Source organism: Peromyscus leucopus, chromosome 5 (genome assembly GCF_004664715.2).
Source record: "Peromyscus leucopus breed LL Stock chromosome 5, UCI_PerLeu_2.1, whole genome shotgun sequence".
In the NCBI taxonomy this organism is placed as follows: Eukaryota; Metazoa; Chordata; class Mammalia; order Rodentia; family Cricetidae; genus Peromyscus; species Peromyscus leucopus.
In genome coordinates this window covers 5535615-5559116 of record NC_051067.1, presented here as the reverse complement: position 1 = coordinate 5559116, position 23502 = coordinate 5535615, and the positions used below count along the sequence as shown (strand labels likewise).

General features: G+C 42.6%; 1 protein-coding gene across 3 annotated transcripts in view; it reads right to left on the bottom strand.

The window, feature by feature from the left end:
* The window catches only part of Kif27 (kinesin family member 27), a 105350-nt gene extending 84489 nt beyond the window's left edge, over positions 1–20861 (bottom strand). The window contains exons 1-5 of one of the 3 annotated variants that reach the window (XM_037205682.1): positions 20697–20861; positions 16725–17108; positions 11891–12091; positions 10152–11110; positions 2866–3009 (exon numbers count right to left, since the gene is read on the bottom strand). In XM_037205682.1, coding sequence (XP_037061577.1) covers positions 2866–3009; positions 10152–11110; positions 11891–12091; positions 16725–17022 — 1602 coding nt within the window. In that variant the 5' untranslated portion in view covers positions 17023–17108; positions 20697–20861. Of the gene's footprint in view, positions 1–2865; positions 3010–10151; positions 11111–11890; positions 12092–16724; positions 17109–20367; positions 20611–20696 lie in introns of those variants that run through there. The other 2 variants (XM_037205681.1, XM_028863210.2) reach the window with 2 other exon arrangements.
* Between the last annotated feature and the right edge of the window lie 2641 nt (positions 20862–23502).

The window sequence follows — 23502 nt, the reverse complement described above, 5'->3', positions numbered from 1 at the left end:
CATCCCTGACCTCAAACTCTACTATAGAGCTATAGTAATAAAAACAGCTTGGTACTGGCATAAAAACTGACATATGGACCAATGGAATCGAATTGAAGACCCTGACATTAATCCATGCACATATGAACACCTGGTTTTTGACAAAGGAGCCAAAACTATACAATGGAAAAAAGAAAATATCTTCAACAAATGGTGCTGGCATAACTGGATGTCAATATGTAAAAGGTTACAAATAGATCCATATCTGTCACCATGCACAAAACTCAAGTCCAAGTGGATCAAAGACCTCAACATAAATTCTGTTACACTAAACTTAATAGAAAAGAAAGTAGGAAGCACTCTTGTATGCATTGGCACCGGAGACCATTTATAATTAAAACGCCAACAGCACAGACCCTGAACACAACAATTAATAAATGGGACCTCTCGAAATTGAGAAGCTTTTGCAGGGCAAAAGACACAGTCAATAAGACAAAAAAACAGCCAATAGAATGGGAAAATATCTTCACCAACCCCACATCTGACAGAGGATTGACCTCCACAGTATATGAAGAACTCAAGAAACTAGACATCAAAATACTGAACAGTCCAATTAAAAAATGGGCTAAAGAGCTAAACAGAGAATTCACAAAACAAGAATCACAAATGGCTGAAAGACATTTAAAGAAATGCTCAACATCCTTAATCATGAGAGAAATGCAAATCAAAACGACTCTGAGATACCACCTTACACCTGTCAGAATGGCTACGATCAAAAACACCAATGACAACCAATGTTGGAGAGGATGTGGAGCAAAGGGAACACTCCTCCACTGTTGGTGGGGATATAAGCTTGTATAACCACTCTGGAAATCAGTATGGCGGTTTCTCAGAAAATTAGGAATCGAACTACCTCAAGACCCAGCCATCCCACTCTTGGGCATACACCCAAGGAATGCTGATTCATACCATAAAAATACATGCTCAGCTATGTTCATAGCAGCTCTATTTGTAATAGCCAGAACCTGGAAACAACCTAGATGCCCATCAACGGAAAAATGGATGGAAAAAATGTGGTACATATACACAATGAAGTACTACTCAGCAGAGAAAAAAACAATAAAAGCATGAAATTTACAGGCAAATGGATGGAACTAGAAAAAAACATCCTGAGTGAGGTAACCCAAACCCAGAAAGACAGTCATGGTATGTATTCACTTATAAGTGGATTCTAGATATAAAATAAAGAACAATCAGACCACAACCCATAGAACCATGGAGGCTATATATATAGCATGGAGGTCCCTAGGACGACTGTGGCTTATAATAAATTTCAGTTTTACTCAATTACTGAAAAAAAATAGTCAAAGGAATGGAAACACATGAACTATGAACCAAAGGCTGAGGGGCCCCCAGCTGGATCAGGCCCTCTGAATAGGTGAGACAGTTGATTGGCTTGATCAGTTTGGGAGGCATCTAGGCAGTGGGACCAAGTCCTGTGCTCATTGCATGAGTTGGCTGTTTGAAACCTGGGACTTGTGCAGGGACGCTTGGCTCAGTCTGGGAGGAGGGGGCTGGCCCTGCCTGGACTGAGTCTACCAGGATGATCTCAGTCCTCGGGGGAGGCTTTGCCCTGGAGGAGGTGGGAATGGGGGGTGTACCGGGGGTAAGGGGAGGGGTGGGAGGGGGGAGAACAGGGGAACCCGTGGCTGATATGTAGAACTGAATGGTATTGTAAAATAAAATAAAAGGAAAAAAAAAGAGAGAGACTGGATGGACATCAGTCTCTTCTATACAAAAATCAAGTTAAAATGGGGTCAAAATGCAAGGCCTGAAACTAATGGGGAAAAAAACCAGGAAATATTTCAGAACACTAGTTTGAGCAAAATATTGTTTTGTTTTAGAGACAGGGTCTCACTATGTAGCCCTGGATGACCTAGAACTCCCTATGTAGACCAGGCTGGCCTCTAACTCACTGAGATCACTTGCATCTGCCTCTTGAGTGCTGAGGTTAAAGGTATGAGCCATCACACTTGGCCATGGGCAAGAAAAATTTAAATATACAGGCATATGTGTATTATGCATAAGAATTCCAAGATAGAGAATTTGAAGACTTAACTAAAATCAAAGAGCAAATCACTCAGGTAGTGTAAAAGGATAACCTCATAAATTATAAAAGTTTCAATTTTATGATTACCCTACAATTGCTTTGGGGTTTGAGGAGAGAAGAGAGAGAGGAAAGAGAAAGAGTATATGTTATGAGAGACTTGACCCATGGTCTTGAATATACATTGTAAGTTATATATATGTATGTATGTGTGTGTGTTTGTGTGTGTGTGTGTGTATATATATATACATATATATATATGTTGTTTACCACTGCACCACACCACCAGTCCTGCTTTGCAGTTCTTACTTAATACCATATTGCCTAGTAATTTGACAAAAGTAAATAGAAAAGTCTGGAGAAAAGATAACTAGTGCATGATTTGTAAATCAAGTCCATAGGTATTTTCTTTGTCTGTGAAACAGATACCAGGCTAACAACAAAATGTTTCTCCTTAAGATTTAGGGTTTAGGCCGGGCGGTGGTGGCGCACGCCTTTAATCCCAGCACTCGGGAGGCAGAGCCAGGCGGATCTCTGTGAGTTCGAGGCCAGCCTGGGCTACCAAGTGAGCTCCAGGAAAGGCGCAAAGCTACGCAGAGAAACCCTGTCTCGAAAAACAAAAAAAAAAAAGATTTAGGGTTTAAAAAAAGTAACTCTTTCAGCTGCCAGTGTCCAGAGCTATCCACCTGAATACACCTCTGTGAAGCACGAGTTTATGGTTTCAGATGTTCTTCGTTCACCCAGATGCTGCATTGCAAAGCTTCACCACTGAGACCTACCTGTATTCTGTTCACTTTCTGTGCTTCCTTCAAAGTCACAGTGTGTCCCTTGTTCTCCTGCACCATCAGCTGCACTTGACTCCTGAGCTCCTCCATCTCCAGCTCCTTCTGAGTGAACAGCACTTGATCAGCAGCCAGGGCACACTGGGGGTGGGGGGCAGAAGGCAGAGCTCAGAACCACTCAGAGAACTACACAATGATATAAAACCCGGCCGCTTGATGGTGTCATTTAGTGTTGTTTTTTCTTTTTTAATTGGTTTTTCAAGACAGGGTTTCTCTGTGTAGCTTTTGGAGCCTGACCTGGAACTCACTCTGTAGCCCAGGCTGGCCTCGAACTCACAGAGATCTACCTGCCTCTGCCTCCCATGTGCTGGAATTAAAGGCGTGTGCCATCACCTTCCGGCTCATTTAGTGTTTTCTTATCCTCTTCCCTTCACTTCTCCTAGATTCTTTTTGAGAAAGGCAGAAATAGAGGGACTTATCACTGTGGCTCTCTGAGAATTAATTACCACGAAAACAAGATTTTTTGATGATTTTTCCCTTATCTAGATTCTAGAGTGTGATCAATAAGATTTTTATAACTTTGCTACAGTTGTCATGAGATTTTAATGTGGGTTTTTAATAATCAAAGCTCTCATATTTTCCTATAAGACCTATAAGATATAAAAACTCATTTGGGCATTTAAATAAAGTTTCCTTGTGGATTTTTAATACTTTTACTAGCAAGAGACAGATTCTAAAGCCTGGAAACAAAATTTAATGTCTTATTTCTTGTTTGTGACTACTTTTGTTAGGTTTAACATAAACTTAAGATACATAGTAAACAGTTTTTAAACTAAATAAGCACAAAGAAATCTGTCAGCCAGGCTGGCTTTAAAAGGTGGATGTGTCCTTAAGGTTTTTGAATAAAGGCTTAACTGAGGGAAAAGCCACAGTAACTGTGAATGGTACCCTTCTCCAGGAACAAAAATGAGGAAGCATGTAGAACACCAGCACTCATCTGTCCTGACAGCAGGAGCAACATGACCAGTAGCCCTCTGCTCCTGCCATCACGGCGGCCCTGCATGGGGGACCGGACCCTTCAAACTGTGAGCCAAAGGGAGTCCTCCTCTCTTCAGGCTGCTTCTCTCAGATATTTTGTCACAGCAACAAGAAAATTAACTGACAGAAAAGCATGGCTACTAACAAGCGGGGCCATTGCTGTGATGAACCTCATCACGTGACCTGGTGTGCCAGAAGACTATGAAAGAGTTTGGAAATTTAATGTAGAAAACCCTAGAATGCTATACTTGGAGTTTAATGACCACTCTGGCAGCAGTTTGGTAGACCAGAACACCAAAGGAAATGTGGACAGTGGCGACTTAGTTCATGAGGCTTCAGAGGGAAACAAGGACTCTAATGGGAACTGTTACAGTTGACAAAGACTTAGGCTGCAGTCTGTCTGAATTCAAAGCATTCTGGACTAATTTGTTTGGTGAAGAAAACTTCAAAACAGGATAGCATTCAGGCTATGGCATAGTTACTACCCACTCCTCTTACCCAGATCCATAGTGTAGGATAAAGCAGCAAGCAAAGCATACATTTGTTGGAAAAATGTACCGTTTGGCAGGGAAAGAAATGGGCTGAAAGCTATTGATGAGATGGCTGGACAATAGGAAATGTGCCTTGATGGCAAGAGTCTACCTAAGAAAGGCTCCAACTTGTAAGAATAAAAATTCATTTGAAAGAAGAAAGCCTGAACTGGCCTTGCTGTTGAAGGGGTTCCCTTCTAAAAACCTAGGAAAGTGTCTCATCGAAAGGTGGACACGACTGCAGTACAAAGGAGCCAGGCCCCAGCACCAGCTAACAGCAGAACTTAGCAGCATTATCCAGGAGATAGTGATTGTGTAGGCGTGACAGATGCAAGAGTGTGGAGGTCACGGAGGCTTGTACCAAGTTTTTAGAAAGCCACCGAGGCTAGTCAATGTATTGCAATGTAGAATTCCCTGCAAGGAATCCCTGAGAGGCCAATGGGTAAAGCTGTGAGAGCAATGCCTAAGTTGTAATGGAACCCCAGGGTATTGGAGATGCCAGGACCATGGCACACCAATTAAGGAAAGTTATAGACAAGCAGTAGGACAAGCCTAAGAGAGAGAATATCTGTACTGAAGCAGCAGAGCTAGAGAAATGTGGCTACCTAAGCCCTTTGTAGCCCAGGTGATACATCACAAGCCCCAGATGCTGGACATGAAGATGCCAAGATTTGGTGTTTTCCTTGCTGGGTTTCAGTCCTGCTTCGGTCCCACTTCCTTGCTATGTCCCGTTTCCCCCTCCTACATTACACACGTTTGTTTGGTGCTGTTGCACACTGACATTACAGGGCCCAAAGTTAAGGAATCTGAGTCTCAGAAGATCCTTTAGACTTTAGAGCAGTCTTAGGACTGTTAGACTATGGGGATATTTAGAGATAAACTAAATGCATTTTGTATTATGAGATCTAGAGACAGGGATGGGATGTTATGACCTAAAACAATGGGTGTCAAGTTGATAAGGGATGGAATTGTGATGGATGATCTTCATTGTAAACTAGACTAAATTTATAATCACTACGGAAACATACAACTGCAGGTGTGTCTATGAGGATATTATAAAATGTTTTAGCTGAAGAAGGAAGACCCATCCCAGAATGAATAAAAAACCCAAAGTGAGTATGGCACCAGCATTCACTTCTCTATGTGGCCAGCAGCCCCGTTCCTGCTGTCATGCCTGTCCTGCCATGATGGACTAGACTTTCAAACTGTGACCCAAAAGAAAACTTCACCTTTAAAAGTTGCTTTTGGTACATATTCTGTCACAGTAACAAAAAGTAACTGTTACATTGTGGTGATACTTTGTGCTCTAACAAATACAGCTTGCATGGAGATCAGGGTATGGAGCTAAGCCACTAGAGGCCAGGCAGTGGTGGCACACATCTTTAATCCCAGCACTTAGGAGAAGGAAACAGGAAGTGATATGGCTAGAAGGAAAGAGGAAGTGACAGGTGGGGTAGAGCTCAGCCCTTTCAGGCTGAGGATTCCAAGAGGTATTTCTAGTGGCTGGCTGCTCTGCTTCTCTGATCTTTCTCTGATATCTGACTCTGGGTTTTTATTATTAAGACCAATTAGAATTTGTGCTATAATATATTTTTGTTACAAAAATATAAACTTGAAGTTTCATTTTAAAAAATTAAGATTTTTTTAGAAACCATTTCTGCAACTGTGAGTGTAACAGCCCCATATAACTGCTAAAGACTCTCTGCTAGTGAGATCACCAGTGACATTAAGAAATTTAAAATAAAAATGTTTAAACACTTGGAATATCTGTAATACTAAATTCTTTTCCAAATGACCACTGTATAATCATTAAAATCATAAGCAGAAAAAAGATTCACTCAAAGGTCAAGATAGAGACCAGTAGGTTTTAGTTTACAAATCATAATATAACAAAATAACTTCAAATCACTCTTTGCAAGTCAATAGATAATTTTCACTTATTAAGTTTTGGTGTAATATCAAAAAATGTCCACAACTATCTCAAAAGTTATTGAAATACTCATCCCTGCCAATTATAAATCTACATAAAGATATATTTTCTGGGGTTGGAGATTTAGCTCAGTGGTAGAGCGCTTGCCTAGCAAGCGCAAGGCCCTGGGTTCAGTCCTCAGCTCTGAAAAAAAAAAAAGATATATTTTCCTTATAACTTTGACAAGATCTTGCTAAATCATAAGGAATTACAAGTATCTTCTACTAAGTCACATATCAAAGACATTTACCAAAATGTAAACGGCTCTACTAAGTTGTTCCCAAGTGCTGGAGATCAAACCCAGGGCTTTCCAAGTTACAGGCAAGTACTCTACCATTAAGCCACACACAGTCCATGTTTTCAAAGGTTTATGGGGAAGTTACAAACTTTAAAAGTGAAAACAAACTCTGAATTTAAAAAGTTCAAGAAGAGCTTTTTTGTTTATTTTCAGACAAGGCTCAATTTGTAGCCCCAGAAGACTTTTCCACCTCTGGGTCCTCCTGCTTCAACCTCCTGAGTACTGGGACTACAGGCATGTGCCACATGTACAGCTTGGAATGGCTTCTTCCTAGTACATGTAAAGAGGTATTTTGCTGAAATCTATAACTAAAAAGATTGTGTTTAATTGTTTTCCAGCTTAAACAAACAAACAAACAAAAAACAGTGGGCATGGTGGCACATGCTTGTAATCCTAGGACTTGGGAGATGGAGGCAGGAGGATCCATCCTTAGCTACATATAGAGTCCAAGGCTATCTCACACTACTGGAGATCCTTCCTTGGAAAAAAGAAAAATAGGGTTATAGAGAGATGGCTCAATGGTTTAAGAACACTGGCTGCTCTTCTACAGGACATGGGTTCAATATCCAGAACCCAGGCAGCCCAGAACTGTTTGTAACTCCAGTTCCAGGAGACCTGATGCTCTCTTCTGGCCTCTGTGGGCATCAGGCAAGCATGTGGTACACATACATACATGCAGACAAAAATGTTCATATACATAAAAGGATAAAATAATGAAAAATAAAAAAAACACAAAATTTTTTAAAAAGCAAATAGCAATACCATGGAAATTGGTCTTGGTGTTATTTAAGGAACAACTGAAGGCCCCTCTCACTGGAATTTGCTTGCAAACTCCACAAAAGCAGAACTGATTTTTATCTTGTTCTCTACTAGTTCCTGTACATAATCTTTAGTGAAAAAAAAGTGGGAGTGAGATGGTTCAGTGGGTAAAAGTGCCTGCCACTAAGCCTGATGATGTGAGTTCAAACCCTGGGACCTACATGGTGGAAGGAGAAAACTGATTCCTACAAATTTTCCTCTAACCTCTATATATGCAATGTGGTACAAACACACACATAATAAATTTAATTTTTTAAATGTAAGGAGATAATTTTGGACTAAATATATATACACACAATATGTATACATGCATACACCCACTGTTTAAAAATCAAGTATGTAGACAGGTATGGTGGCACATACCTTGCCTTTAATCACAGCACTCATGAGGCAGAGGCAGGCACATCTTTGTGAGTTCGAGGCCAGCCTGATCTACAGAGTAAGTTCTAGGCAGCCAGGACTACACAGAGAAACACTGTCTCAAAAAAAAAAAAAAAAAAAGGTATAATCCAGACTCAAAGGATAAAGTATTTTCTTCTTTCAAGAACCATAGTGGAACCAAAAAAAAAAAAAAAAAAAAAAAAACCAGGAAAAAAAGCCGGGCGGTGGTGGTGCACGCCTTTAATCCCAGCACTCGGGAGGCAGAGGCAGGCGGATCTCTGTGAGTTCGAGGCCAGCCTGGGCTACCAAGTGAGTTCCAGGAAAAGGCGCAAAGCTACACAGAGAAACCCTGTCTCGAAAAACCAAAAAAAAAAAAAAAAAAAAAAACAGGAAAAAAAAAAAAAGAACCATAGTGGGCACTCTAGGGATATAATTAAATTGGTAGAGTGATTGCCTAGCATGCATAAAACTCAAGTTTGAGCCGGGCGGTGGTGGCGCACGCCTTTAATCCCAGCACTCAGGAGGCAGAGCCAGGCGGATCTCTGTGAGTTCGAGGCCAGTCTGGTCTACAGAGCAAGATTCTGGACAGGCACCAAAGCTACACAGAGAAACCCTGTCTTGAAAAAAAAAAAAAAACCAAAAAAAAAAAAAAACCCTCGAGTTTGATTTCCAGCAATGAATAAAACTAAGTGTGGCTGACATACTCCTATAATCTCAGCACTTTGAGGTAGAGGAAGAAAGACTGGAAGTTCAAGGCCATCCTTGGCTAACAAGTTGGAGGCCAACCTGGGCTATACGAAATCCTGTCGAAAAACCAAAAAGAACCACAGACCCAATAAGCCAGACATGGTGACTCATACCTGAAATTCCAACACTTGGGAGACTGTGGCAGAAGATTACTCCAAGTTCCAGAAAAGACTAGAATATTAGGGGAGTTTCTGGCAAGTCTAGGCTATCGTACCAGACTGTCTCAAAGAAAAAGAATCAAGAACGGACTGAGGGTGTAGCTTAGTGACACAGTGAGTGCCTAACATGTTCAAGGCCCTGGGTTTAAGCTTGCAAACACACACACCCAAAGAAGGGGAACTCAGTGCAACATAACTTAATTTTGTTTCTAAAAATGTTTCTTTGAGCTGGGCGGTGGTGGCGCACGCCTTTAGTCCCAGCACTCGGGAGGCAGAGGCAGGTGGATCTTTGTGAGCCAGCCTGGTCTCCAAAGTGAGTTCCAGGAAAGGCGTAAAAGCTACACCAGGAAACCCTGTCTCGAAAAACCTAATAATAATAATAATAATAATAATAATAATATAAAAAATTAAAAAATAAATAAAAATGTTTCTCTGATCCTCTAAATTTCTATAGAAGTTCAAAGGTTCTATTTAATAACACAGTACCTTAAAATGTACTCTGCTCACATCACAGGAGAGCGAAAAGAAACTAATAAAGAATAAATTTAAGAAGAACAGGAAATGAGATGGAGAGATGTCAAGGAAGAAAGGCGAGTGAGACTTTTATATAATTCTTTCCTTTTTTTTTTTTTTGTAAAGACAGGATCTCACTATGCAGCCCTGGCCAGCCTAGACTCGCCGTATAGACCAGGATGGTATAGATCTCACAGAGGTCCAGTTGCTTCTGCCTCCCCAGTGGTGGGATTAAAGAAGTCTACCAATACATCCAGCTAATTTTTAAATAATACTTAAAAAAGAATTTAAGTATTGTCCTCTGACTTCCACAAATATATGCTTGCATTCCTCACATACCATCTACACAGTAATAAAATAAAATAAAAAAATTAGAACTTCTGAAATTCCAAAATGACTTTTAGGACTTACTTGTCCAAATAAATGGAGTACTTAAGCAAGTGCTGTCTATGATCCAGGTGTGAGAGTTCACACCCAAAACCCCAGCACTTAGGAAGCAGGGGCAGTTCTTGAGTTCAAGACCAGCCTGGATAACCAAATAAGACTTTATTTAAAAGAAGATAAAACAGATCTGGCAATGTATCTCAGAAAGGAGAGTACTTTGCTAGCATATACAAGGCTGTGTGTTCAATCCCATTACCACCAGAGCAGGGAGGGGCATTCTATTAGTCAGGTGGGATCACACACTCCTATTATCCCAGAACACAAGAAACAAGGGAAGAAAGAGATCCAGCCAGCCTGGCTGGTCTACATACTGAGTTCCAGCCAGGGTTACAGAGCAAGACACCATCTCAAAACACACATTAATTAATAAAGTAATGTCTAAGTACCTGGTATTTCTTAAGTTCTCTCTTCAGCTGGAGAACTGTCACATGCTGGGGTCCTTCTTCCAGGTTCCCAATGCCCTGGTGTCCTGGGAATGGGGCGAGGACAGCCTTCCTGACTTCCTGAGTCCTGCTAAACCACTCCTGTAGCTTGTGCTGCTGTTTCTGGTTTAGCCTGACAGCATCTTTTAAGTCCACCAGGAAGGTGAATGCTTGCTCTATGCAGTCCTGGTAGCCCAGACATTCCTCCTGGAGCTGAGATACCTGTTCCTCTAGAGAATGGATCCGATTCTGGTCAGGAACACCCTCTGAAGGGGTCTGGCTAGTTTGGCTGATACTGGCCTGATGGCTCTGCAAAGCTTCTCGAAGCAACTTAATCTCAAATTCCATCTCATCCATTCGGTCTGACTCAGGGCTAAAATTTAAAGTGGGTTTGTTTCTAATGTTCCGTGCTCTGTTGGCATATTTGAGAGAATTTAAGGACTCATCAAAATCTGAGGAGGATGGGCTGACGCACGTGATCATGACAGTCTTGGCACTGCCTCCCAGGGAATCTTTCAGAAGCCGGGTAATTTTAGCATCCCTATATGGAATATGAGAGCTCTTCCTGCGTGGGTCCCCAAGGGCACTTATTACGTTTCCTAAAGCAAGCAGCCCACTGTTGATTTGAATGGACTCTTTGAATCGTTCACCAGTGTTCCCCGTTTTGGTCACTCTTTCTGATCCAGCCAAATCCACAAAATGGAATTTGGAGACAATATGCCGATGTGAATACCACTCTCCATCTTCAGCTGCCTCTGTGTTTTTCTCAACTTGGCAAATGCTTATTGTAAAAATTGCATGGGATCTACTGGAGTGCTCATTCATCTGGGTGGTGCTTGTGTGCCTGGCCGCATTCCCTACCTCCAGAAGACTCATTACTTCATCCACGCTCTCTACTTGGCATTCCTTGGCCCCAACAATCACTTAAAACAAAAAGTTTTAAAAACCATGTTTTCATCAAAATTCAGTACAAATTAAATTAATCACACAACCGCTGCCCTTTGCTAAGCAACCCCAAAAGATAGTCCCTTAAAAGAAGCAGTAATGTTTCAGACTAGCATGATTCAAATGTTTCAAATACTAGCATCATTAAATAATTTCAGCAAAGCTCCAGGAGGAACGGTTTTAAGAAGTAGTATTATGTTTAAACTCTAAAAGACGTATTTTATTCATTAAGATCCAATTATTGCTTCTGGTCAAACATCATACTTAATTCTTTAAAATGACTGACAATTAAAACCTCTGGAGCTGGGGTTATATAGCTCAGTGGGAGAATATGTACAAAGAGCATTTGAGGCCATTTCTCAAATCAAGAAAAAGACAGAAAAACTCTGGTTCAATATTTTGATTGTAATTATTACAAGAACACAGGAGCCATGCCTGGTGGCACAAACCTGTGACCCCCATCTACTCATGAGGCTGAGGCAGAAGAATTAAAGTTCAAAGCCAGTCTGGGAAATCGTGAGTTCAAGGCCAGCACAGGTGAATTATAATGAGACTCTGACCCCAAATCTTTTAAATTTAAATACGAAAAGAGAAGGCTGGTGGCACTTTCCTGGCTGGATGACTTCCAGCATGGAAAAGCAAGTATATGAATAAAAAGTAACAGCAAATTCATTGTGCATGCATTTTTAATTCTTGGAATATTGACATTTTCTAGATGCCACTTGAAGGCACTCCATAATTTCACTGAGCTATTTCACCTGTGTTTCCCTTGTCATCTTCGCGGATGTGAAGGTCCTTCATGGAAGTCTCCAACTCTAGAAGATCTCTTAGGTCTTCCTTATACACTTCTATATATGACACTTTGATTTTAAAGTCAATGCTAGGGTTTTCAGAGATGCTTTGAAATATCTCCTGGATAGCCCGAGGAATGATTCCCTTTTGACCCTCCACAACTGACGCTGAAAATTTAGAAATAGAAAGTATATCTGAAACTTGAAATATAAGAAAAACTACAATCCAAAATTTATGCTTAATATATTTTTCTTACATTTCTATTATGAAAATTTAAAAACTGGGTGGGCATGGTGGCTCACACCTTTAATCCCAGCACTCTAGAGGCAGACACAGCCTGGCTGGCCTATAGACAGAGTTCCAGTCAGAGTTACATAGCAAGTCACAGTCTCAAAATGTATAGTAACTAACTGAATTAATGAATGCAAGGCTAGCCTGGTCTATATAGCAAGTTCAAGGCCTTCTAGGGTTAAACCATACAACCATAAAATTTGGGGGTGGAGGGGGAGCCAGGCGGTGGTGGCGCATGCCTTTAATCCCGGCACTCGGAAGACAGAGCCAGGCGGATCTCTATGAGTTTGAGGCCAGCCTGGGCTACCAAGTGAGTTCCAGGAAAGGCACAAAGCTACACAGAGAAACCCTGTCTCGGAAAAAAAAAAAAATTCGGCGGGGGGGCGAGGGGGAGGCTGGGGCATGCTTCATCAGGTAAGAGCACTTGCTGCACAGGCACAAGTCCCTGAGGTACCCATGTAATAAGTCAGGCACAGCACAAGCACGCCTGTAACTCCAGAGGGCAGAGACACAAGGATCACTGGGGTTGGACGGTCACCAGCCTAGCTCCAGATTCAGTGAAAGACCCTGTCTCAAGGGAATAGAGTTGAGAGTGATACACAGGCATGAAAACATACACGTGTGTGTATACATACCATGCACATATACCTATACAAAAAATTCAGGGCAAACATTTTCACATGTATCCCTCATGCAGAATTTATTCATTTAACAAATATGCATTTAGTATCTACTACATACAATGCAATAGTCTAGGGCTCTGGAACAATCAATCAACAAAACAAAGGAAAACTTCTCTAATGCTGTGAGATCCTAAAGGAAAGCTTCAGACTCTATGGTCTATTAAAACCCTGGCCACACGCAGTGGTGTACACACACCTAACATTCCACTGAGGTGCTGAGAAAGGAGGTATTGGGAGTACAGCCAACCTGGGCTACAGAGGAGGCTATCTCAAAAGTAAATAAATAAATAAGTCCAAATAAACAAAAACTGGAAGAGTGTTTGGAGGGCAAGGTACGGAGACTGGAGTGTGACTCTGTAATTGCAATTTGAAATACGAAGGTCATGAGCAAAAACCTGGTGTGGAAGGACACATGCTGAAGGCACTACCTGATGTGATTGCAAACACGGCCAGCATGGCCAGAACACAGGGAGCAAGAACAGAGGAACAGGAGGTGAGGTCAGAGGGTGGCGAACACTAGATCATGGAAGTCCTGGTAGATTACTGTACATTTGGAGTCATTCTGACTGAGGTCAGAGCCACAGGGGTAGAAGAGTAACATTACTGTCTGAAGTTTTACACAGACTATTCTCGCTGCTGTCTTTTGCAGAGATAAGTGGAGAGACCACTTCAGAGTGGGACTCTGGTAATTGAGGGATTTGGAAGATAAATATAACAGGTCCTGATATGATATCAGGATAGACCGACAGCATGTAATGTAATGAGGCTGGCTGTGACCACTAAGGACAAGAATTTTTAAAGAGAAAGGGGTAGGGGGAGCAAAAACTGAGCTTGAGCATTGTAATTGTTAGTTCACATGCCAGAGCACCTATGAAGGGACTAGTAGAGTAGGAGAAAAACCAAGAATGTGGTCGGTCACCTGGAAACCAAGTGGAGAATGTGCTAATGGGTCCAGTAAGGTAAGAAATGAACTGACCACTAGATTTATCAGAGTGATCTCAACAGGTGCAATCTCAATGACTGTAGAAGTCTGAATAGATTGAGTTTAAGAATGGGGTTGGGGCCGGGCGTTGGTGGCGCACGCCTTTAATCCCAGCACTCGGGAGGCAGAGGCAGGCGGATCTTTGTGAGTTCGAGGCCAGCCTGGGCTACCAAGTGAGTTCCAGGAAAGGCGCAAAGCTACACAGAGAAACCCTGTCTCAAAAAAAAAAAAAAAAAAAAAAAAACAAAAAAAAAAAAAAGAATGGGGTTGGGGGATGGAGAGATGGCTCAGCAGTTAAGCGCATTGGCTGTTTTTCTAGAGGTCCTGAGTTCAATTCCCAGAAACCACAAGGTGGCTCACAACCATCTATAATAGGACCTGATGCCTTCTTCTGTTGTGCAGGTATACAGGCAGTGCACTTATACATAAAATATAAACAATTTTTTAAAAAAAGGAAAGAATGCGGGAGGAAAATGAAAATAGTCACAGATGATAGTTTTAGGCCTTGATGTAAATTAATTTGAAAATCAATTTCAAGGAGCTGGGAACTGTAGCTCACGTGGTGGAGTGTTTGCCTAGTGTGCAGGAAGTGCTGGGTTTGAGCTCCAGCACTACGTAAATCAGGCACAGTGGTGTGTATCTGTAACCTCAGCACCCAGGAGGTGGAGGCCAAAGGATGACTACACGTTGAGTTCAAGCCAGCTTGGGTTAGAAACTGGATCTAAAAACAAAAACTGAACAAACAACAAAATAAAACCCTGATTCCTGAAGGTTGTCCTGTGACCTCCATTCATATGCCATGGCATGCCCCCCCAATAATAAATAAAAAAAAATTAAAAGATAGCTTTTCTGTAAAGAACTATAATGGCACAGAAAATTATCCCCCAAACTGACAAACTACATAAAATTAAAATGTGTATCATACAGCAAAGGGAACAATCACTTGAGTGAACAGAGTGCAGGATTAGAAAATATCTTCCTCAACTACACAACACACCCGTATTGATATCCAGAATACACAACTTCAAAAATTAAATTCCAAAAATTATCCCATCAATAAATGAACTAATTAATGGAACAGACAGTTCTTAAAAGAAGACTCTGTTGGGGCGGCAGTCACCATGGAAACAACAAACGCTGGCAAAGATGCAGATAACACAGACCCCTCACACATTGCTGGTGGGGTGCAAACTAGTCTAACCACTGTGGAAATCAGAAAAATGGAATGTCCTCAGAAAACAAAGCAGACCTACCATATGACCCAGCTATACCACCTCTGTGTATTTAACCAAAAGATTCTGAGTTCACACACTCCAGAGACACTTGCATGTGGATGTTCACTGCAGTGTTAATCACAACAGCCAAGTAGAAGCAATCCAGGTATCCATCAATAGCAGAATGGATAAAGAATGTGGTTTATATACATTGTGGCGTTTTTTTCAGCAATAGAGAATAGTGAAGTTATGTCATCTTAATAGATGCAATTGGAGACATTCATATTATCATCATCTTGAAGAAGACAAGCATCATGTGGTTTCTCTTATTTGTGGGTCTAGATTTTACAAAGACACATGTGTCTTCTATACATACGGTATCACATATGTATAGAAGACACACAGTGGGCTGGAGAGATGGCTCAGCGGTTAAAAGCACTGGCTACCCTAACAGAAGTCCTGCCTGAGTTCAGTTCCCAGCAACCACACGGAGGATCTGATGCCCTCTTCTGGCATAAAGTTGTACATGCAGATAGAGCACTCATACTTAGAATAAATAAATCTTTTTTTTTAAAAAAAAGACACATCACGCCGGGCGGTGGTGGCGCACGCCTTTAATCCCAGCACTCGGGAGGTAGAGGCAAGCGGATCTCTGTGAGTTCGAGGCCAGCCTGGTCTCTAAAGCGAGTTCCAGGAAAGGCGCAAAGCTACACAGAGAAACCCTGTCTTGAAAAAAACAAAAAAAAAAAAAAACAAAAAAAAAGACACATCACATATGTATAGAAGACAGATAGTATGACCAGCCTAGATGTCCATTGACAGATAAATGTGGTACATACACAAAATGGAATTTATACAGCCATAAAAAATGAAACCATGATGCTTGCAGGAATCATATATATGCATATATATGCACAAATGTGTGGTCACAAAACTAGAAAGGGGCTCATGAGAAGGAAGAGATCTAACAGGAGTTGGGAAACAATGTAAAGGAACATGCAACAAGAGGCAGAAATGAGAACTAGCTGAAGGAAGAAAGGGATCGCTGGAGAGAATCGGGCACGAGAGAGGGTAGCGAGGGGCCAATGACGGAGAAGAAAATGTAGTGACATATGCACACAAAGACGCCTGAGGAGACCTGGGACTTTGTATGTTAACCTCAAAAATTATTTTAAAAGGCTATGGCAGGGTAGGGCCTAGTGCCACATACTTGCAAACCCAACTCTGGTGAGGGCTGAAGCAGGGGAATCATACTTTCAAGGACTACTTGAGCTACAGAGTGAGTTTAAGGCCAGCATGGGCAACTGAATGACACTTTCCCTTGAAACAAAAAAGTCAAAAGGAGGCAATGGATGCAGCTCAGCAGCCAGTGCGTAGCTAGCAAGCACAGCAGCCTAGCTCTATCTCAGTACCATAGAAACCAAACAAATTAAAATGTTAAGGTCTATGAAGGACTCAAACAGGCAGCTGTACACCAGTGTTTGCAGCATCCAGAACAGGAGACAAGCCACGGCTTATCAGCAGGGCAAAGCCAAATAAAACACACCCAATAAAACAGTGCTCAGTCACAAAAAGAAACCAAGTCTTCAAACATGCTATAAAATGCTAAGTCAGAGTCTGAAAATCTTACCAACGTGGCCTCCTCCAATGGTGTATGTCTTCCCAGATCCAGTTTGTCCATATGCAAAAACTGTTGCGTTATAGCCCTCAATGAGTGATAACACCAGGGGCTTTATGCATATATTATAAACTTCATCTTGAGTGGAACTTTTGCCAAAAACAAAGTCAAAAGTAAAAACTCTATCTCTCCCAATGATAATCTGCTGGGTGTTTGGAATATCCCTCACACAAACTTGATGATTATGAAGAACTTCTTTGCAAAGCAGAGGTCTGATTCTTACAGCGACTTTTACTGGTATTTCTTCCATTGCAGCTTGGATTTTACTGAATAGATTACCTACTTAATGTTCAGTAACAGTGTGAGAAACATCCATTTTATGTAAGATCAGGACTCCTGTATATTAAAATAAAAGATACAACTTAATTACTGGCTCCATTACACAAATAAAACCACACATTTTAAAGCAAAATCCTTTAGAACGGATTCTTTACCAGTACAAATTAAATTACAAAGAGTTGATCTGTCTTGTAAAGTGCTTAATTTAATAATGAAACAACTCAGCATTTAGGTTTGCTTCAAAATAGTTGAGGGGACTTGGGACACTGAATTGGTTAATTATAAAGTTAAGGAGTAAATATAAAGGATTCTATTGTATATTTATACAGTTGTAATGTTTTCTAGTTCACTAATATAGTGAATAATGTCTAACAGAATTAGAAAATTCAGGAAAAAAATAACTGAGGAGTTCTAAACATGTTAAAAGCAAATATTTGGGAAGGCAGTGAAATAGTTCAGTGGTTAAGAGCACTTACTGCTCTTCCAGAGACCTGATTCAGTTCCCAGCACATACATCAGGCAACTCACAACTGCCTACAACTCCAGTTCCTGCACACAAATGGTACACATAAACATGCAGGCACACATATATACATACATACATACATACAGATAGATAGATAGATAGATAGATAGATAGATAGATAGATAGATAGATTTTAGCCCGGCGGTGATGACAAACCACCAGTACTTGGGAGGCAGAGGCAGGCAGATCTCCAAGTTCAAGCCCAACCTGGTCTACAGAGTGAGTTCCAAGACAGTCAGGGCCACACAGAGAAACCCTGTCTCCAAAAACCAAAGTAAGTAAATAAATTTTATAAATTATTTGTATTATATTTGAAGGTATTGATAAATGGCATTTCATCTCACGAACATCAGAATTAAACCATGAAAGCAGTTTTAAGAGTTTCTGTATCAGAATAATTAAAATAATTAGTTCAAAAGCAATCCAAACTATAGGCTATAGTGATAGCTCAGCAGGTGAGCACTTGCCACACAAGCCTTGAGACACATGGAAAGGTGGAAAGAGAAAGCAACTCCACTAAGTTGTCCTCTGACTTCCACTCATGTTCCATGACTCACTCCACAACCCCAACACACACAATGACTTTAACTTTGAAAAATCCTAACAAATAGGAAAATGTCTGTCTTCCTATCTCTAAACACTGTCTTAGTTCCTTTTCCTGTGCTGTGATTTAAACATCCCATTGACAGTAACTTAAAGGTGCAGTCATTCATGGCAGGGAAGCCTAGACAGCAGCTTGAAGAAACTGATCATGTTATAGTCACAGCCCGAAAAGAGCAATTAGTGCATGCTAGTGCTCGGCTTGCCTTCTACATTTTATATAGGCCAGTGTTCCCTTCCCAGGAAACAGTCCTTCCCAAAATTAAGATGGATCTCCCAGGACAGCAAAATGTTTCAGTTTGTAAAGGTACTTGCCACCAAGCCTGACAACCTGAGTTTGATCCCTGTACCTACATGGGAAAGAACAGGCTTTCACAGATGTCCTCTGATCATCATGAATGTGTACACACACACACACACACACACACACACACACACACGAGTCTTCCTACATCAACTAACATATGATAATGTCCTACAGGCATGCCCAGATGCTGGGACTGCACCATGGTCACACATATTTAGCCCTAGAATAAACTATTTCTTATTCCTTTTTGAAGTGCCAATTTTTTATAACAGTTTCTGATGCCTTAATATGGGGGCCCAAGAACGATCCGCTTTCACAGGAGGAGCCCCCCCGGTCTGGCCCTCGGTACTTCTTATGCTCAATGTTCAGGCAGTGCCTCCTCACATGTGTGTCAATGAGTTCTTTCTGGGGCTCAGCCCCCCTTGGTTTGGACAGTGGTGCGCTGGTTTATTCTGAATTGGCTGTTTGGATCCTGTTTTGTTTGGACATCTCTTTTGGTTTCCAGAGCGCTCGTTTTAGGAGTAGGAGGGAAAGTAGCCAGTCCGGAATGGGGCATAGTCTTTGTAAGAGTGGGTCTTAAGATCATCACCAACCTAGAAGACCACTGGACAACAATGGCATCTTGTGAACTACTTGGTGTGGAAATACTCATTTTGGTTTTACACAGGTCCCCCCTCTGTGGCCAAGGCTGGTTTGGAACTCAAGGCAGTCCTGCTGCCCCCACCTCCCCAGCACTGGCATTAGAGCTGTGAGCTACAACAGCCAACAGTTATGGAAATGTTAGCCATGAAATTAATGGTCTCCAGTCCTTAAAAAAAAAAAAAAAAAGCTGAGCAACAGTAAAAAACGAATGCCCAAGAGGATCACAACAGAAACCTTGTATGTGACACTACTAAAAACTCAGGTCCCTTGAGCGTCAACATCCCAGAGTCAACAAACTATCTTTAGTGGGGTGGGGTGGGGTGCGATGGATAACACATAGCTTGGCAGTAATTCTAATCAATAATTCTAATCAAATCAACAACAACAAAAAAGCAACACTCATTTGTATGGTAAATACTTATATTCTAAAGCACTCTAAGAAATTCAGGGATGCAGTCTTTGATGGTTCTTCCAACAGCCATCATACAGATTAGACCACTTTTTAAAAAAATAGGTCATCTCAGTAAGGAAAATCCAAGGTCTGGGCCGGTGCAATGGCTCAGCCCGCAAAGGCAGTTGTGGCCACATGCCTGACAACCTGAATTCCATCTCTGGAACCCACATAGCAGAGGTAAAGAACTGACAATTTTAAGTTGTCCTCTGACCTCCATATGCTCACATTCACAAACACACACACACACACACACACACACACACACACACACACACGGTTATAGTCTATGTTAAGCTTAACCCAACTTCTTTCGATGAAACTGCTAATTTAAAAAAATACCAATTGTATTTTTCAACTGTGCAGTGGTGGCCCACGCCTTTAATCCCTGCACTCGGGAGGCAGTGGCAGAAGAATCTCCAAGTTAGAGGCCAGCCTGGTCTAGAGAGTGAATTCCAGGACAGCCAGAGATACACAAAGCAATCCTGTCTGGAAAAAAAAACAAAAAACAAATGAACGAAATACAAACTGTAATTGGAGTATTTTCACCTCACTGTTTTTTGTGACGGCAATGTTGACATAAGCAGTGTGGCCATATGCAGTTGCAATCACTTACTGCAATCATAAGAAAAATGATACATAAATATATGGCTCATAAACAATATTCAGTCAAGTTTTTTAAAGCTTGTATGCAACAGTTATTTTTCAGCTTCAGTTTGGTCCTCGGAAACCTATTAAAAGACAAACAGCAGGGAGATCTAATTGGCTGGTAATATTTAGGGACACCCACTGGATTTTTGAACTGTGCAAGGTAAGTACTGGGCCTCGTGCCTTGTCATTTGCCAGGAATAGGGTCTTCAAATACCGGCTTCTCCGGACGTGGCGGGAGTGCAGAAGTTGTGGACTGCGGGTTCCAGCAGGTGACGAAGCTCGCAGCATCTCACGACGGCATAAAGGAGCCTGAGCGTGAGCGGGGAGCAGCCCCGGGCCGGTGGCGGACACCGGCGGCGCCGCACCGAGGCTTCCCTCGCGAGGGCAGGGCACACCGCGGCGCCCACCTCACGCCGCAGCCGCGCGCGCCCCGCCGCCCTCCGGCCCGCGCCCTGGCCCCGCGGCTACCTCAGGACCCCGCTCCGTCCGCCGCTCGCCCGCCGTGTTCGCGATCTTCAGCGGGACAGCCGCAGGCCGGCGCCGCCAGCTTCGCGCCCGTCGGGCCCGCCGCACACCGTCCGGCTCGGGACAGCCCAGGTCTTCGCAGGCCCCCGCCTCACAGAGCGGCCTTTCTCCGCCCCGCCGCGCGCACGTCTTTTGTTGTCAACAGTTCTCCCGGCAACGGCGCAGCACGCCTCCCGCCCCCCCTCCCCTCCGCGACCCCGCCCCCCGCTGGCTCCGCCCCAAGATGTCCCCGCCCTAGGTAGGCCCAGGTTCACGCAAAGCCCGCCCACAAGGCCCCGCCCACAAAGGTCCCCCTCTGAGGAGTCCCGGGCTTGGCTCTGCCCAGGAGCCTTCTCTGAGCATCCCAGTAAACACACAGATGTGAGCCAGGTTTGAAAATGAATAAACTGGATCCCACGTTGAGTTTCAGTATCCAGCTACCATCTCAGGTAGCTTGTTTTTGAGACAGGGTCTTATGTAGCCCAGGCGAATCTTGCCTTCGCTTCTGGAAACCTAGAACCCCAGGCACCTGGCACCACACTGCTTATAGGTGCAGAACCTGACCTGGTGGGGGTGAACACCAGTAATTCTCAGCACTTTGGAGACCTGGGCAAGAAGACTGAGTTCAATGTCAGCCTGATCTATATATTGATACCCGATTAGGAATAAAAAAGTTGGGGTGGGGGGAGTGGAACAATGGCTTTCAACTTTTACCTGTTCCATTAACAGAGATAAATTTGAGAACCCAATGTATGAGGCAGTATGAAAAAAAATTTACCATATGACTCAATACATATGTGTAAGTACATAAATGAAAACGAGTTTCATGAAACAAAAGTTAGCTCTGATCTTATTCTAACTTTTCTTTTTTTAATTTATTTTAATTTTATGTGCATTGTTGGTATTTTGCCTGCGTGTATGTCTGTGTGAGAATGTCGGTCTCCTGGAGGTAGAGTTACAGGCAATTGGAAGTTGCCATGTGGGTGTGAACCCAGGTCCTCTGGAAGCAGTCAATGCTCTTAACCACTGGAGAGCCATCTCTCCAGCCCCCTTTAACTTTTACTTAATGTTGACTACAACTCCCTAAATTGATTACATTGGCACAAAGGGTATAGTATAGCGATTGAGCATGTGTTTATAATGTACAAGGCCCATAGTTCATTTCCCGTGACTTTTTCCACAAACAACTGATTTCACAACTCAGTGATAGGACAGAACCTGCAGTTTAATGTATTTTGGTCTTCAGTGAAAATAAAGCTGAAGATGACCAGATAAGACATTTTCTACACAACAGTTATTGCTGTACTCTGGTGTCTTAGGGTTGATACTGCTGTAATGAAACAACCTGGAGAGGAAAGGAAACGGTTTATTTGGCTCAGGTTTATCCTGAGTCACAGTCCATTGAGGGGGGAAGTCAGGGCAGGAACTCAAACTGAGCAGGAACCTGGAGCAGGAGCTGATGCAGAGGTCATGGAGGGGTCCGGCTTACTGGCTTGCTCAGCCTGCTTTCTCACAGAACCCAGGACCACCAGGCCAGGTGGAACCACCCTCAATGTTCTGGGCCTCTCATATCAATCACTAATCAAGAAAATGCCCTGCAGGCCTGCCTACAGCCCCACCTTGTGGAGACATTTTCTCAGTTGAGGTTCCTTCCTCTCACACTACTGTAGCTTGTGTCCAGCCGAATTAAAACTTGGGTTTAAATGTGCTGTTGGGAAGTGATGGATATCTCATCAACCATCCAGAGTCTGTCCTTAACGAGAAGCCTCCTCTCCTCTTTCCCTCTTTTACCTCGAGGTCCTGAGGTAAGCAGTTTGCTTCTGTGTGCACTAGCTGCTATATGGTAAGCCTGACCATGGGTCAGAGTAGGGTGGCACCGACTGGCCACGGACTAAACCTGGAGATGAACGGTCTTATTAAATAAGAAACACAGAGCCAAATGCAGAGTTAAAAGCCCAAGAGGTCAGAGCAGTAGCTAAGAGCTGAGACTAAAAACCCTTTCTTACCCTTTGCTGCCGCTGCTGTCCTTCCCCTCAGAAAGAGACCTACTTCCTGTGTGTCTGTCTTTTTATTGACTTTCTGTTCTGCCTTCTTATTGGTTGTAAACCCAACCACATGACCTCCTCGTCACTGCCTGTCTGTACAGACCTCCAGGTTTCTATGGTTGGTATTGAGATTAAAGGCGAGTGTCTCCAAGCTGGCTATGTCCTTGAACACACAGACTCTGCCTGCCATGTGATTGGATTAAAGGCATGCTCCACCATCGCCCGGCTTCTGCTATGGCTTACTATTAGCTCTGAACCCCCAGGCAACTTTATTTATTAACATATAAATAAAATCACATTTCAGCACAAATAAAATATCACCATATAAACCCTCTGAAACTGTGAGCCAGATAACTTCTTGTTACAAGAATTTGTGAGTTATTTATCCTAGGTGTTGTCTGTCGCTGTTCTACTGCTGTGAGGAGACACCAAGACCAAGGCAATATATAGAAGAAAGCATTTAATCGGGGGCTCACTTAGAGTTCCCGAGGGTCAGTCCATTATCGTCATGGCAGGGAGCACGGTGACAGGCAGGCAGGCAGTAGAGCAGCAGCTGAGAGCACACATATGATCTTCAAGTTGTAGGCACAGAGGGTAAGACAGGGGCCTTGGAGAGGGCAAGAAGTGCACACAGATAAGCCCTGGAGAAGCCAGGGAAGTTAAACTCCCAGGCATCCTTCAAAGGAAGGAGATGTTTAACCTGCCCCTCCTGGAATGCTGGGAAT